This window comes from Rhamphochromis sp. 'chilingali', assembly GCF_963969265.1.
Source record: "Rhamphochromis sp. 'chilingali' genome assembly, chromosome: 6".
Classification (NCBI taxonomy): domain Eukaryota; kingdom Metazoa; phylum Chordata; class Actinopteri; order Cichliformes; family Cichlidae; genus Rhamphochromis; species Rhamphochromis sp. 'chilingali'.
In genome coordinates this window covers 22,172,967-22,185,426 of record NC_137933.1, presented here as the reverse complement: position 1 = coordinate 22,185,426, position 12,460 = coordinate 22,172,967, and the positions used below count along the sequence as shown (strand labels likewise).

Sequence of the window (12,460 nt, the reverse complement as noted above, 5' to 3'; positions counted from 1 at the left end):
TAGCAAGCGATTTTTATTCTGATTGATTTTTCTTTATTTATATTTTTAAGCTTATTTACTTTATTGTATTATATTCAGCTTTTTTATTTAAAATTTTACTTAACCTCCTGTATTGTAGTCACACCTTGCCTAGTACTAGTCGAACGCCCTTTTGTCTGCAAGACTGTCTTTAATCTTCATGGTATAAATTCAACAAGGTGCTAAAAACATTCCTCAGAGATTTTCCTCCATTATGACATGATAGCATCACACGGTTGCTGCGGATTAGTCAGCTGCACATCTCTGATGTGACTCTCTCGTTCCACCACACCCCATATTTGATTGAGATCTGGTGACTGTGGAGGCCGTTTGAGTAGTCAGTTTAAGTGCATTTTACAACACAGTGATCCCTTGTTTATTGCGGGAGTTACGTTCTAAAAATAACCCGCGATAGGTGAAATCTGTGAAGTAGCCAACTTTTTTTAAATTATTATAGATGTTTTAAGGCTGTAAAACCTCTCACTACCGCAGGTGCCTTTGACGGTGCAAAACGTTTCATTGACATTGTTGTGTATGTTGGGGAGAACACTTACAAACATACAGTACAGCACTTCAGAGTAACACTGCTAGCGATCGAAGATTTATGTAAATTTGACAAGCTGAACGCATTCTGTACTGTAAAGGAGACGTGGCACAGAGGAGACTGATTAAAAATGTGCTGTAAAAAAATTAAAAAGCATGCAAATTGCACACAAAAAAACAAATCTGCCAAACGACGAGGCCGCAAAAGGTGAACAGTGTTATAGTGAGGGATCACTGTACACACTTTGTATCGGGGTCAATATAGAAAATATCCTTCTAACTATTATACCACCACCAGCAGCCTGAACCACTGATACAAGTTTGGATGGATCCATGCTTTCATGTTGCTCATGTCGAATTCTGACCCTACTATTTGAATATTGCAGCAAAAGACTCATCAGACCAGGCAACATTTTTCCATTCTTTTGTTGTCTTCTGCTGCTGGAGCCCATCTGCTTCACAGTTCGACATGTTGTACGTCCAAAAATCACTCGTCTGCATACCTTTGTTGTAAAAATATCACTATATGACTTATTAATTCCTCCTTCTCACCTCAAATCCGTCCGGCCATTCTCCTCTGACCTCTGGGGTCAATAAGGCTTTTTCACCCACAGAACTGGTGCTCACTCAGTAGTCTCTCTTTTTCAGACCTGTGCTCTAAACCTTGGGTTGTTTAAGAATAACCCATCTAGTAGATCAGTTTCTGATATGCTCAGACCAGCAGAAGTCTCTTAAATCATCTTTTTAGCCAATTCTAATGCTCAGTTTTAACTTTAGCAGGTCATCTTGACCATGTTTACTTGCCTGAAAGCATTGAGTTGCTGCCATATGATACTTGGATATTTGCATTAACAAGAAGTTCTGCAGGTGTAGCTAACAAAGTGTGTATCATTGAGTTATGTTGGATTATTTAAAGTGGTTTGATATATATTCTATTTAATGTTCTGGCTTCTCTAACACAGGAATTTCATGTCTTCTGGAAAAAAGATTGTGTATCTTATCTTAGAAACTCTGTAGTCTAAATGTGATTTTTTTTTTTTTTTTTTTTTTTTTTTTTTGTTTGGGTGTTTGACATTAATCTGGGTCCTTCTGTCTCAGTGCCAGAACCTGGGCAAACTCACCACAGTGCAGATGGGTCATGATAACACAGGGCTCTATGCGAAGTGGCTGGTGGAGTGTGTTGTGGTCCGCAACGAGATCACGGGGCACACTTACAAGTAAGCATTACCGCCTGGTGGAAAAATGAACCCGATACCGATTTGGCCAGTTGGTTGTCAAAAAATCGACTCGGCGTGCTCATCTCACAGGTTTCCGTGCGGCCGCTGGTTGGGGAAGGGCGTGGATGACGGCAGCCTGGAGAGGATCCTGGTGGGAGAGCTGATGACCCCCAGCTCGGAGAACGATGAACGGATGTGCCGCACACCTCCCATGCAGCAGTCCCCGGGAATGATTAGGAGATTTGTTACCATCTCGCCAAACAGCAAACCAAGTGAGTTTGTAGAGCGTTTTGTTCTACAAAGAACAAAAAAAAACCCCTTTGATGTGGGATTTAGCTGTTCCTCACCTGCTAATGATTAAAATCTTGCCTTAAAAAAAAGAAACGACCCAAAAACGCCTGAACGAGAAAACACAACGACAAATTGTTTTAAACCTGGATTGGGAGTTACCGTCATGTGTCTGCTTGTGTTGTCTCTCAGTATCTTTGTTGAACTTTTTTTTTTTTTTTTTTCTTCTTTCATCCAGAGCTAAACACAGGTCAGATCCAGGAGGGAGTGGGAGAGGCCATCAATGGGATTGTAAAGCACTTCCACAAGCCAGAGAAGGAGGTGAGAGACGGCAGTCTAGACAGGCCCAAACATGTACTTCTATTATTCATCACAAATGGGGAAAAAAGCAGCCGTCTGCTCCGGTGGCCCCAGCCCCCCTCAGTAACTGTTCTGCCTGTATTATAGTTCAAATATAAAAAAGAGGGATTTGTGCTGGGTTTTTTTGTTTTTTTTTTTTAATGATCTTATTTAGCTTATTATTATTATTTTGACCTAGAGTGCTGTCTGTTAATTTTCCTCTTCTGGAGGAACTAAAATAGAACTTGAATGTTGATAATTATTACATACTCGGGCAGGTGGAGAAGGAGAACTGCAATTGAAGATTTTTAAAGTGTGTTGTAACTTAGCTGCTGATTACAGGCTTTAAAAGTCATTCATTATAGTTTCAAAGGATTTTTTTTTACTGGGAATTCCCCTTCACTTTTGCTCTACCTCCTTAACACACCAACAGAACAATAACGTTGAAGTCTGCTTTGTATTCTCCCGTGTGTCCTACTATAGTGTGTGTGTGTGTGTGTGTGTGTGTGTGTGTGTGTGTATATGGTCTCTTAGTTTAATGATGATTTAAATGTTTTGGAGTTCTCATTCATTTAAATATGACCACAGAGAAAGCTGTTGAGTAATGATCCTTTCCATTGTCTGTTCCTGCAACATATTTGGAAGGTGGTTTGGCATTTTAATGGGATAGCTGATCCATTAAATTGGCATTTTCAGGAAAAAACAGTCAGCAATTTTGAGGCAACTTGAAACGAGCTCTAAATGCATGCATGTGTTTTTGCTCTCTCCACAGAGAGGCAGCCTGACCCTCCTGCTCTGTGGGGAGTACGGCCTCGTCTGGGCTCTGGAGCAAGTTTTCCAGCACGGTTTCAAATCACCGCGACTCTTTAAAAATGTCTTCATCTGGGACTTTTTGGGTAAGGACTCAAGCTTGTACTTGCATCCTGCATAACTGAATGACAAACGGTAAAAAGCCTGTGTCCCAATAAAGAACAACAACCAACTGCAGTAATCTGCAAAGTACATTGTGGTGTACGAGTACTTTGGAAATGTCTGTTGATGTTGATCGATTGTTACTCTATTGAAAAATGCTTTAATTTCAAAGAGGCCTCACATTTTTTTTTTTTTTTTTTTTTTTTTGTTAAAGTAGACCAATGTTTTGCTGTTACCTCTCAGGTGTAGTGTGTGTTTTAAATACTGTTAAAAACTGTTAACTGAGTGGTCTCCTTTGTTTTACAAAAAAAAAAAAAACCACAGAAAAGGCACAAGTTTACTTTGAAAGTGCTGAGCAGCGTGAGGTGACCCCGGATGAAAACTGGCAAACCAGAGTGCGCCACTTCTGCCGCTTCATGCGCGCCATCAACAACGCTCCCAGAAACATCGGCAAGGACGGGAAGTTCCAAATGCTCGTCTGTCTGGGCGCAAGGTAGGAAGGACCACGTATGCTGCTAATGTTTCATCTAAAAAGAGATAATACACATTAATTAATAAGAGTAATTGGGCCCATCGACATGTGACTGTGCCAAAATTAGAGAGGTTATGTTAGTTTGGCTTGTTAGCGTGTATAAGCATTAAAAGAAAACATCCGCACAAAAGATGAGATGAAAAAGTCCATAAACTAAATAAAGGACTCAATAAACATTTAGAACACTGTTAATATTCTTGTGGACAAAAAGGAAGTTGAGTGTTCAAAGTGGATGCAATAAAACTTCTTAGTGAAGCTCGAGACATAAAACAGTCTTTGCTGATACACTGATGTCAGGTTTTAAGCATAGTGTAATGTAGTTTGCTTTTATTCCACCACAGCTTGTGATTTTTATTGAAAACTGCATCACGTGTTAAGCTACACTGTTAACTCCACATGTGTCATCTTTTGTCAGGGACCATTTGCTCCATCACTGGATCGCTCTGCTCGCAGATTGTCCGATCACTTCTCAGATGTATGAGGACACTGCACTGATTAAGGACCGCTCGCTGGTAAACGCTCTGATCAGAGTACTGCAGACTCTGCAGGAGTTCAACATCACCCTGGAGGCTTCACTCGTCAAAGGTGTTGGCATCTAAAGCCAAACCAGTTTCCCACCCACTGGACTTGACCAGGACGATCACTGGGGACCACTAAAAAGAATAACTGAACCTTTTATATGCAGGAACAGGCTTGAACAAAGGAGACTTTCTGGCTTATATTAAAGCTACTGTTAACATTTGCCATATATTAAGTGCAATGAGCCTTTCCAGATATGTTGTTATTTTTATCCTTGACGATGTTGCCATTAGATGTTTAAAAATATGTTTTCTATTACGAACCATGATTTACACATTATTGACCTACTTGTGCTATAATGTTTTACTGAAAACTGAATATTTTCACCGTTATCGTGAACTGCTGGCGACGGCTATATTTAAGGGAAAGTGGGGGATCAAAACTGTTAATATATTTTCAGAGGGGGGAAAAAAAAACAGTATTATTTTGTTAAATTGGTCAAGTTGCTTGCTCTGTTATCAACTCCGAGTTCAATGTCATAACGCAGAGCTTAGAGCAAATGATGTGGATGTATGCTTTGTAAGTGTGTGTATGACAGGGAAGTTTGTAGAGCGTTAGGTGATTCACCACGTGGGCTGTTACATTCAGGCCTTTCCCTGATAGAAGTACAAGTATGCAAAATCTTTCACAAGGAGCACCTTCAGCAGAGATGAAGATCCTTGTTGTGTGTGTGTGTGTATGTGTGGTTTTAAGCCTGTATTCAGCGATTAAGAAAAGTAACCCCAAAGTTCTCCAAGAGATGCTCGACCCTGCTTTTTGTGCGACCTGGATCACAACTACAACCTTCATGCTAACACCTCCAACCAGCCCCTTTCTCCTGCCATCATTACAGCTCTTACACTACATTTGCTGTTGTCTTCTGCAAACATAAAAAACTGTGATTATCTGAGTAGGCTTCCTGTGATGGGAATGATCTCCTGCTTCCCATGTGAGGAGCAAAAGGACTGTCTCCCCCCCCCCCCCCCCCCCCGTCGTCTCCTGATTTTTATTTTTCTTCCTTCGCATCATGTTTTCTTGCTATGCAATATCCACAAGAGAAATTAAACTCCCTGTAAACTCCATATCAGGGCGTCTTGAGATGGTCCCAGGCCCTCCTCCGTTATAGACATTTCACTTTACTGTGCAGAATATGTGATGGACTTCTTACCTGTGCCAACAACGTCTGGAATGACTGTGTTGTACCCATCTATGTACGACCCGACACACAAGCATCTTGGGAGATATATATTTTTGTTTTCCAATACAGTTGTACATTTATTGATATAGCGGTGTAATGTAGTGTTTACTAAGTGAGCAGCAGTGTACAGTGTAAAAATATATTAAGAATAAAGCCTCTGTAATGCATTCAAATGGGTGATTTTGTTTTTCATTAACACATTTATATTATTTGCTCCAGGAGCTCTGGAGTTTTACAAGCTGCTAGAGAAAAACTTAAATATATGAATTTGGGCTTTAGAAATTAGGTTTTTTTTTGTTTTGTTTTTTTTTAAATGAAATGGCACATTTAACAGAATTGTTGATTAATCTAATAGTGATAATAGTGTATGTATGTATGTATGTATGTATGTATGTGTGTATGTGTGTATATATATATGTATGTGTGTATGTATATATATATATATATATATATATATATATATATATATATATATATATATATATATATATATATATATATATATATATATATATATATATATATATATATAAATATATAAATAAAAAATAATGAATTTATTTACTGCCCTGAATTCAAGTAAAGTGCTTACAGTAACTAAAATGTGCAATAAAGGGAAGCTTAAATGCATATTTAGATGTATAATTTAGATGAATGAGCTTTTTAGGTCCTGCAGTCTTGATTTGATAGCTTTTAAATGGCTGTTGTACATTCATATTTCCGCTGAATGCCTTTTCTCGGCTGAGAAAATGTAAACAAACTCTTTCGCGCCATATCAAAGAGGTGTTTTTCTTTAAAGGCTTCGGCCATGTGCCTTGTGGGATTTTGAGTTTCAAGACAGTCCGTTCACATCTAACAACGGCACAACGCCTCGCTTGTTCACTACGCTTCCCAGAATTCATGTCTTCCGGCGAGTACGCGAAGGGGTCAGCGATTGGTTGGAATCAGGTTCAAACCCAACGGCTGCACGCCTTATATGGTCATGTAAGCTCTGCGTTTTCATTCCGGTTTTTTATGCAAATGTATTCTAATGACCAGCTGTATGCAGTTGTAGTAAGAGCATGCGCAGTGCGGGAAAGGAACACGGCGAAGATTCAAAGTTTTTGTTCGGTAAGTGCAGTCTTATGTCTCTTCCACTGATATTACATTTATGAGATTTTATTTATTCGTTATGTACGTGAAGAGTAGCCGTAATGTGGTGCAGTGGTGACCTGACGTGTGCTTTTCCATATGTCACGCGCCAAACGTTTAAGACTAACAGTCTCGACAATGGGGATAACGTGGAAGTGAACGAGAGCGTGGCGTGGTGCTGGTAGCGAAGTAGGCTAGCTGGAATGCTAAGGGCTAACAACAATGAACCATATTTGGCGCTCTAGCGGGCAAAAGTTTGAATTTAAAGGGAAGGATGTGTTCGTTGCAACTTTTTGCATTTTGTTAAAATTTCAGTGACATTCACTAAATGCAATGAGTTGATAAGTATGACTTATTTAGAGATGCGCATTTTAACGAATAGCACGGTAGCTTTTTGTTTGTTCACTTCAGAAAGCGCCGCTTACAGCCCGCTTTTTGTTTCGGATTCCCAGCGCACACCAATCTCCTGATAAACAACGTGTAATCGCTCGCAATCTCACTTTGTTAACGTTTGCTAGATAGTAAAATATATAATCCATGCAGTGATGTTTGGAAAAGTGGTATTAATGCCTGCTACCGAGTGTAAAACGCTGCTCGTGTGACGTCCCCACGTTAACCGAGCTGTGCTTGAAAGTTTAAGATCCCGACTCGGACCCGCATCCGCGTGGATGATCCTCAGATCTTCTTTATGTGATAAGACGATCGATAACATGGCGATATAGCGTGCGTTTAGTGTTCGTGCTGTCTTGTTTTTGTTTTGTTTTTTTGGTGTTTTGGTGTTCCCGTGACTTGACTTTAAATTCCTCAACGTTACGGCTTTAGCCAAATGTAGTTGGGCATTTTCAGATGTTTGCGCACTATTAGTTTTATGTTTCGATTAGTTTAAAAAAAGTGATTTCTTGCAGGATTTATTATAATTGTGAGGTTGTGGACGGGTTTTCCTAGATCTGTATGTGTGCGCGTGTAGGGACCGCCCCCTTTTAGCAGTAGAAAGCACAACTGTCTGCAGACATCCACGGTGCTTAGAAAAGGTGGGACTGGGACAATTACCGATCGTGTGCTCATATTTTTATTCCTCCTTCCGTTTTCAGGATTTTAACCCTAACACCGACCAAGAAATAGACTATGTTTGGCTTTCACAAGTCAAAGATCTACAGGAGTAACGAAGGCTGTTGCATCTGCAAGACCAAGTCCTCCAGTTCTCGATTCACAGACAGCAGTCGATATGAGGAGACATTCAGGCTGTGTTTTGGGTAAGAGCTCGCATTTATTCATATTGAATTATCTGTGCATTCGTTTTTTTTGAGTTTTTTTTTCTTTTTTGCATACTTTATTAATGACTCATGTATTTATTTATTTTTTTATGTGTGTGTATATGTGTGTGTGTGTGTGTGTGTGTATATATATATATATATATATATATATATATATATATATATATATATATATATATATATATATATATATATATATATATATATATATATATATATATATATATATATATATATATATATATATATTTTTTTTTTTTTTTTTTTTTTTTTTTTTGTGTGTGTATTTTTTTCTTTCTTTGAAGGCTCTCTGAGGATCGTGTTGGAGACATCTGCAACGCCTGTGTCTTACTGGTGAAAAGGTGGAAAAAGCTGCCTCTTGGCTCCAAAAAAAATTGGAACCATGTAAGTTATATCCACTTATTGGTACTGTTAGTGCATATTTGTCCCATTCAATGGACTGCTGACTTGTTGTGTCTAACCTAATTCAGGTGGTGGATGCAAGAGCAGGTCCAGGCTTTAAGGTGACAAAACCCAAGAAGATAAAAAATGGAGATGGGAAGAAGAAAAGCAAGCTAAAGAAGCTGCACAAGTTCAAGAGACAGAGTGAGTCATTTTAAAAACATTAAACCGTGATCTATTCTTAGTAATCTTGACAGATGCAGAATACATTTTTCTTAGCCCTCAAACAACTGATTTTAAACACTTTAGCTGCAGCTCATTCTCACTGTCCATCAGTCTTGGGTTTGTTATGTTTGTCTTCTCTGGCTAATTAAAAGCAACTGCTAGCATCATCTGGTGGCTGTTTGGGTTAGGGCACGCTGTTTAGCTTCAGGCTCATCTCAGGGCTGAAAGTTAATTAGAATTAATTGCCAATTTGGGTGCTGGATAAATGTCATTCACTGATCAAATTTTATTTAAAAACTAATAATAATATAATCATGTGTAACTGTGTAGTAGGACAAAAAAAGCAAATTCATTCCTCTAAAATCCAAAAAGTGATGACTTGCTGTCAAAAACAGTCATTGAACCATGAAGTGTAAAAGTTTCGATCAGTTTTAGAAATGGTGGCTAACTTTCTGCTAAATAAGTGATCGGTTAAATTACTGTCTTAAAATATTTAGAATTCAACAGAACCTTACCAAACAAATGTAAATATGATAATATTTAATATATTCCCTTTTCCTAAGCAGACTCTGATGCACACAGCACGACCTCCAGCGTGTCTCCTGCCCAGTCTCCCAGTTACAGCAACCAGTCAGATGATGGCTCAGACATAGAGTCCAAGCAAAGACGCTCAGCTCCCTCTATCTTCTCCTTCTTGGACCGTTCCTACTGGAAAAGGCAAGCTACTCGTTGACTACACTGAAGAAAAAAAATTTATATCTTTTTCAAAACGGAAAAAAAAGATTAAGCATTGTTTAAGTAACTTTTCACCTTTTAACTTTTTAGACAAAAGGTGTGCTGTGGGATTGTCTACAAGGGTCGGTTTGGAGAGGTGATTATTGATCCCCGGCTTTTCAAGCCCTGCTGCAGTTCCAAAAAACAGAAGACACTGACATCGCCCACGCAAGTGGCCACACACTTGCCGGACACACAACACCCAGAAGACATAAAAGAAACCTGGTGAATGCTATTGTTGTTGTTGAATTTCCCTGTTGGGGTTATCCATGGCATCCACCTGGATTTGTCTCCAGTGGTAGACCTCTCATTTCTGCTCCTCCTCTTTCCCATAGACAGTTATGTAGACCTTTTTTCCTTTGTAATATTCCTTTTTATATAGGTATTTTTTAAGATTTTTTGTAAAGAATTGATTTTTCTTACTTTCCTTCCTTTTTATTTTTTTTATAGAAAGCACAAATGGGGAAAAAAAACCTTAAAGGCATTAGTGTTATTTATAGGATGAGGAGACAAATTTTGCTAAAGCTCTGCTTTTGACTCTGGATTATAATTTTTGTTTTTATGACATGATCATCCTTCTGTAAATACTTTGTCACCTTTTTTATACATATCAGGATTGTTTTGTTTTTCATTAGTTGTCAAATTGTGTGTAAATGAAAGACACCAGCTTTTTTGTGAGTGGCGTGACTTCAACATTTTGCTATGTTTTGTCTATTAGTGCAAATGAATCTTTGAATTTTTGTTTTATTTTTTATTTTTAATACAAAAATGGCTTTTTCCTGACACCGGGGATCACTAGTATAACTGTTCTTTATCGATTTAATGATCTTTTAATATGTGTATATAGATGAGAACACGTAATCTTTGGACATGTATACAGCTTTAGCATGCCACAAGTTTGAAACACTCCATTTTAAATTTGTTCAGCAGTGTGTGCACATTAACTGATAGATGTGGTTCGACCATGCATGCAGTACATCCCTGTTTGTTGCTTTTTGATTTTGTTTTTTAGTGGATTTTGTAAATACAATATTTTGGCTGTTGGAACATCGAAACTTTTTTTTTAAACAATAACAGGAATAGAAAACCACTACGTCTGTTTAAAAAAGAAAAAAAAGAAAATGCTTTTGTGTGTCCCAACATTGTTAAAACATGTACTTTAACAACAAGAAGAAAAGAACGGGCTTTTTTTACCACATGTTCACATTGTTCACATCTCTTTGATCAGATACATTTCTCTAAACACAACAGTGAGCAGCAACATTCCTCCTCCTGTGTGATTCATCTTTTGAAGTTGCTTTACATTTTAGCTCCCATTATCACCATTCAAAAAAATTGCTTTTAATGAAATGTGTTTGTCATGGCTGCGACTGTCAAAGTTCAAACTATGCAGACGTTTTGAATGTGAGAAGTGCTCTGGGGCCGTCCGTCGCTTTTGCTACTTCAGGTGTAAAGCGATGGATCCTTGCTCAACCAAAATTGGCTTGTAAAAAGCATGCATTATTTTAGCAATAATGTTGCATTTTTTTTTCTAATTGTCCTAAGTCATTGTCTCACAATCATTCTTGTCTTTGTCATGTCAAAAATAATGCTCAGATTGCAGTTTTTTGCTATACTGTCTCTAATTAATACTGCAGTGATAACGGTTGCTTTTTTTTTGTTTTTTTTACATAATTATAAGTGGTCTCAAACTAAAAGAATTGACAGGCAATGCTCTGTAAAGTTGCTTAATATATTATCTTCTGCGGCAGGGTTGTTAAATGCTGAACATGTTTATGATTCTTATTAAAAGGAGAAATGCTGCTTCCTTTTAAGCTGGAAAATAAGCTTTTTTTTTTTTGTCCTTAGGGAGTTGCCATATTTTTTAAGAGGTACATTTTGGGATATCAGATGTGCCTTAAAGAATTATTTGATCTTTCCGTTATGGTTCTTATGTAATTTATGTTTATTTATTACAAAAACTTTTGTAACTGAAATTTTTAGATAATTGGTGTAGAGCCTTTCAGAAATTTTGTGCGCTTCCTTTGAACATGCAATGTATGTTTTGTTTTGTTTTTTTTATACTGTACCACAAAGTAGTTCTGTATTACAATAAAAAAAAAATAGAAAAAAAAATAGCGGCCTGTCATATTTTTCTGCACCAGCAGGTGGTGGAAAAGCGCTACATTAACGCTGATGGAGCTTTTGGTCCCTTTGCTGTTTGCAGGGGTTAAAGGTGTTCCTGTTTATTGGCTAGATTGGGATTTCACTTATATTGCACAACTGGAGTTGCATTTTGATAATTGAACCTAAGTCACAGTAGGGAAAACTGCGGCTGTAAAAATCAGTATGGTGCAATCTTAGCAAATTCTACCATCGTTAGCTTATTTGTCCGATGGTAAAAGCTCATAAATGCATGTAAACGTCGATACTAAGCTAACAGCCCTGCTGAAGCAAGTGTACGTACTCCACTCTTACCCAGGTCTGTAGCTTTCACAACAACGCCTGACTTTAAAGTTAACTATTTATTTGACTGGTAAACAAGGCGTCTTTCGTGTAGCGATTATCAATTAGAACTAAAATCGTTCGTTGCCTAGCAACCACGCTTTTTTAATTAACGTTCGCTTCCAGGAGTAGCTAGTTAGCTAATATTTAGCTTAATGCACTCGTAGTATATATACACACAGTAGTGCACGTAAAACATTACAACGGCAGTGAAAAAAGCCTGTAAGTATTTTAAAACTTAAGTCAACTTAAAGTTTAAACAAGACTTGGTGTGTCCCTAACAAAAACGCATATGGCAACACAGAGTTTCCCCGGTGACATCTGGTTTGCTATCTGACATGTAAACTCTTATGTTATGTCATATATTTTATATTACATATGTAAAAATTGAGAGAACTTAATATGCAGCTGAGTCCACACTGGAAGCGATTCAAACCGATAAGGCCACTAGAGATCATTGAAAGGCAAAGACATTAAGCGACTCCGGGCGAAACACCGAAGTGGGTGGGACTTCGGGACAAACATTTTTTATTTCAAATCCCAGGCGAGCAGTAAGGCGACTACC

The 12,460-nt window shown here is 38.0% G+C and overlaps 2 protein-coding genes across 6 annotated transcripts in view; both read left to right on the top strand.

Annotated features, from left to right (window-relative positions):
- Positions 1–5,785, top strand: part of dennd5a (DENN/MADD domain containing 5A) — a 33,887-nt gene extending 28,102 nt beyond the window's left edge. For all 4 annotated transcript variants that reach the window (XM_080884185.1, XM_080884183.1, XM_080884184.1 and 1 more), the window contains 6 exons: positions 1,660–1,778; positions 1,869–2,050; positions 2,305–2,387; positions 3,178–3,301; positions 3,642–3,810; positions 4,265–5,785. In XM_080884185.1, coding sequence (XP_080740311.1) covers positions 1,660–1,778; positions 1,869–2,050; positions 2,305–2,387; positions 3,178–3,301; positions 3,642–3,810; positions 4,265–4,448 — 861 coding nt within the window. In that variant the 3' untranslated portion in view covers positions 4,449–5,785. The remainder of the gene's footprint in view (positions 1–1,659; positions 1,779–1,868; positions 2,051–2,304; positions 2,388–3,177; positions 3,302–3,641; positions 3,811–4,264) is intronic.
- An 847-nt stretch (positions 5,786–6,632) lies between these two features.
- On the top strand, positions 6,633–11,113 carry sinhcafl (SIN3-HDAC complex associated factor, like). Of its 2 annotated transcripts, none has more exons than XM_080884859.1 (6): positions 6,633–6,715; positions 7,828–7,989; positions 8,316–8,415; positions 8,502–8,616; positions 9,204–9,354; positions 9,463–11,113. In XM_080884859.1, the coding sequence occupies exons 2-6, from the start codon at positions 7,862–7,864 to the stop codon at positions 9,638–9,640; spliced, it is 672 nt and encodes a 223-aa protein (XP_080740985.1). In that variant the 5' UTR covers positions 6,633–6,715; positions 7,828–7,861; the 3' UTR covers positions 9,641–11,113. The 2 variants fall into 2 exon arrangements, with proteins under 2 accessions (XP_080740985.1, XP_080740984.1); XM_080884858.1 differs by having other exon boundaries at positions 9,201–9,354.
- Positions 11,114–12,460: the final 1,347 nt, after the last annotated feature.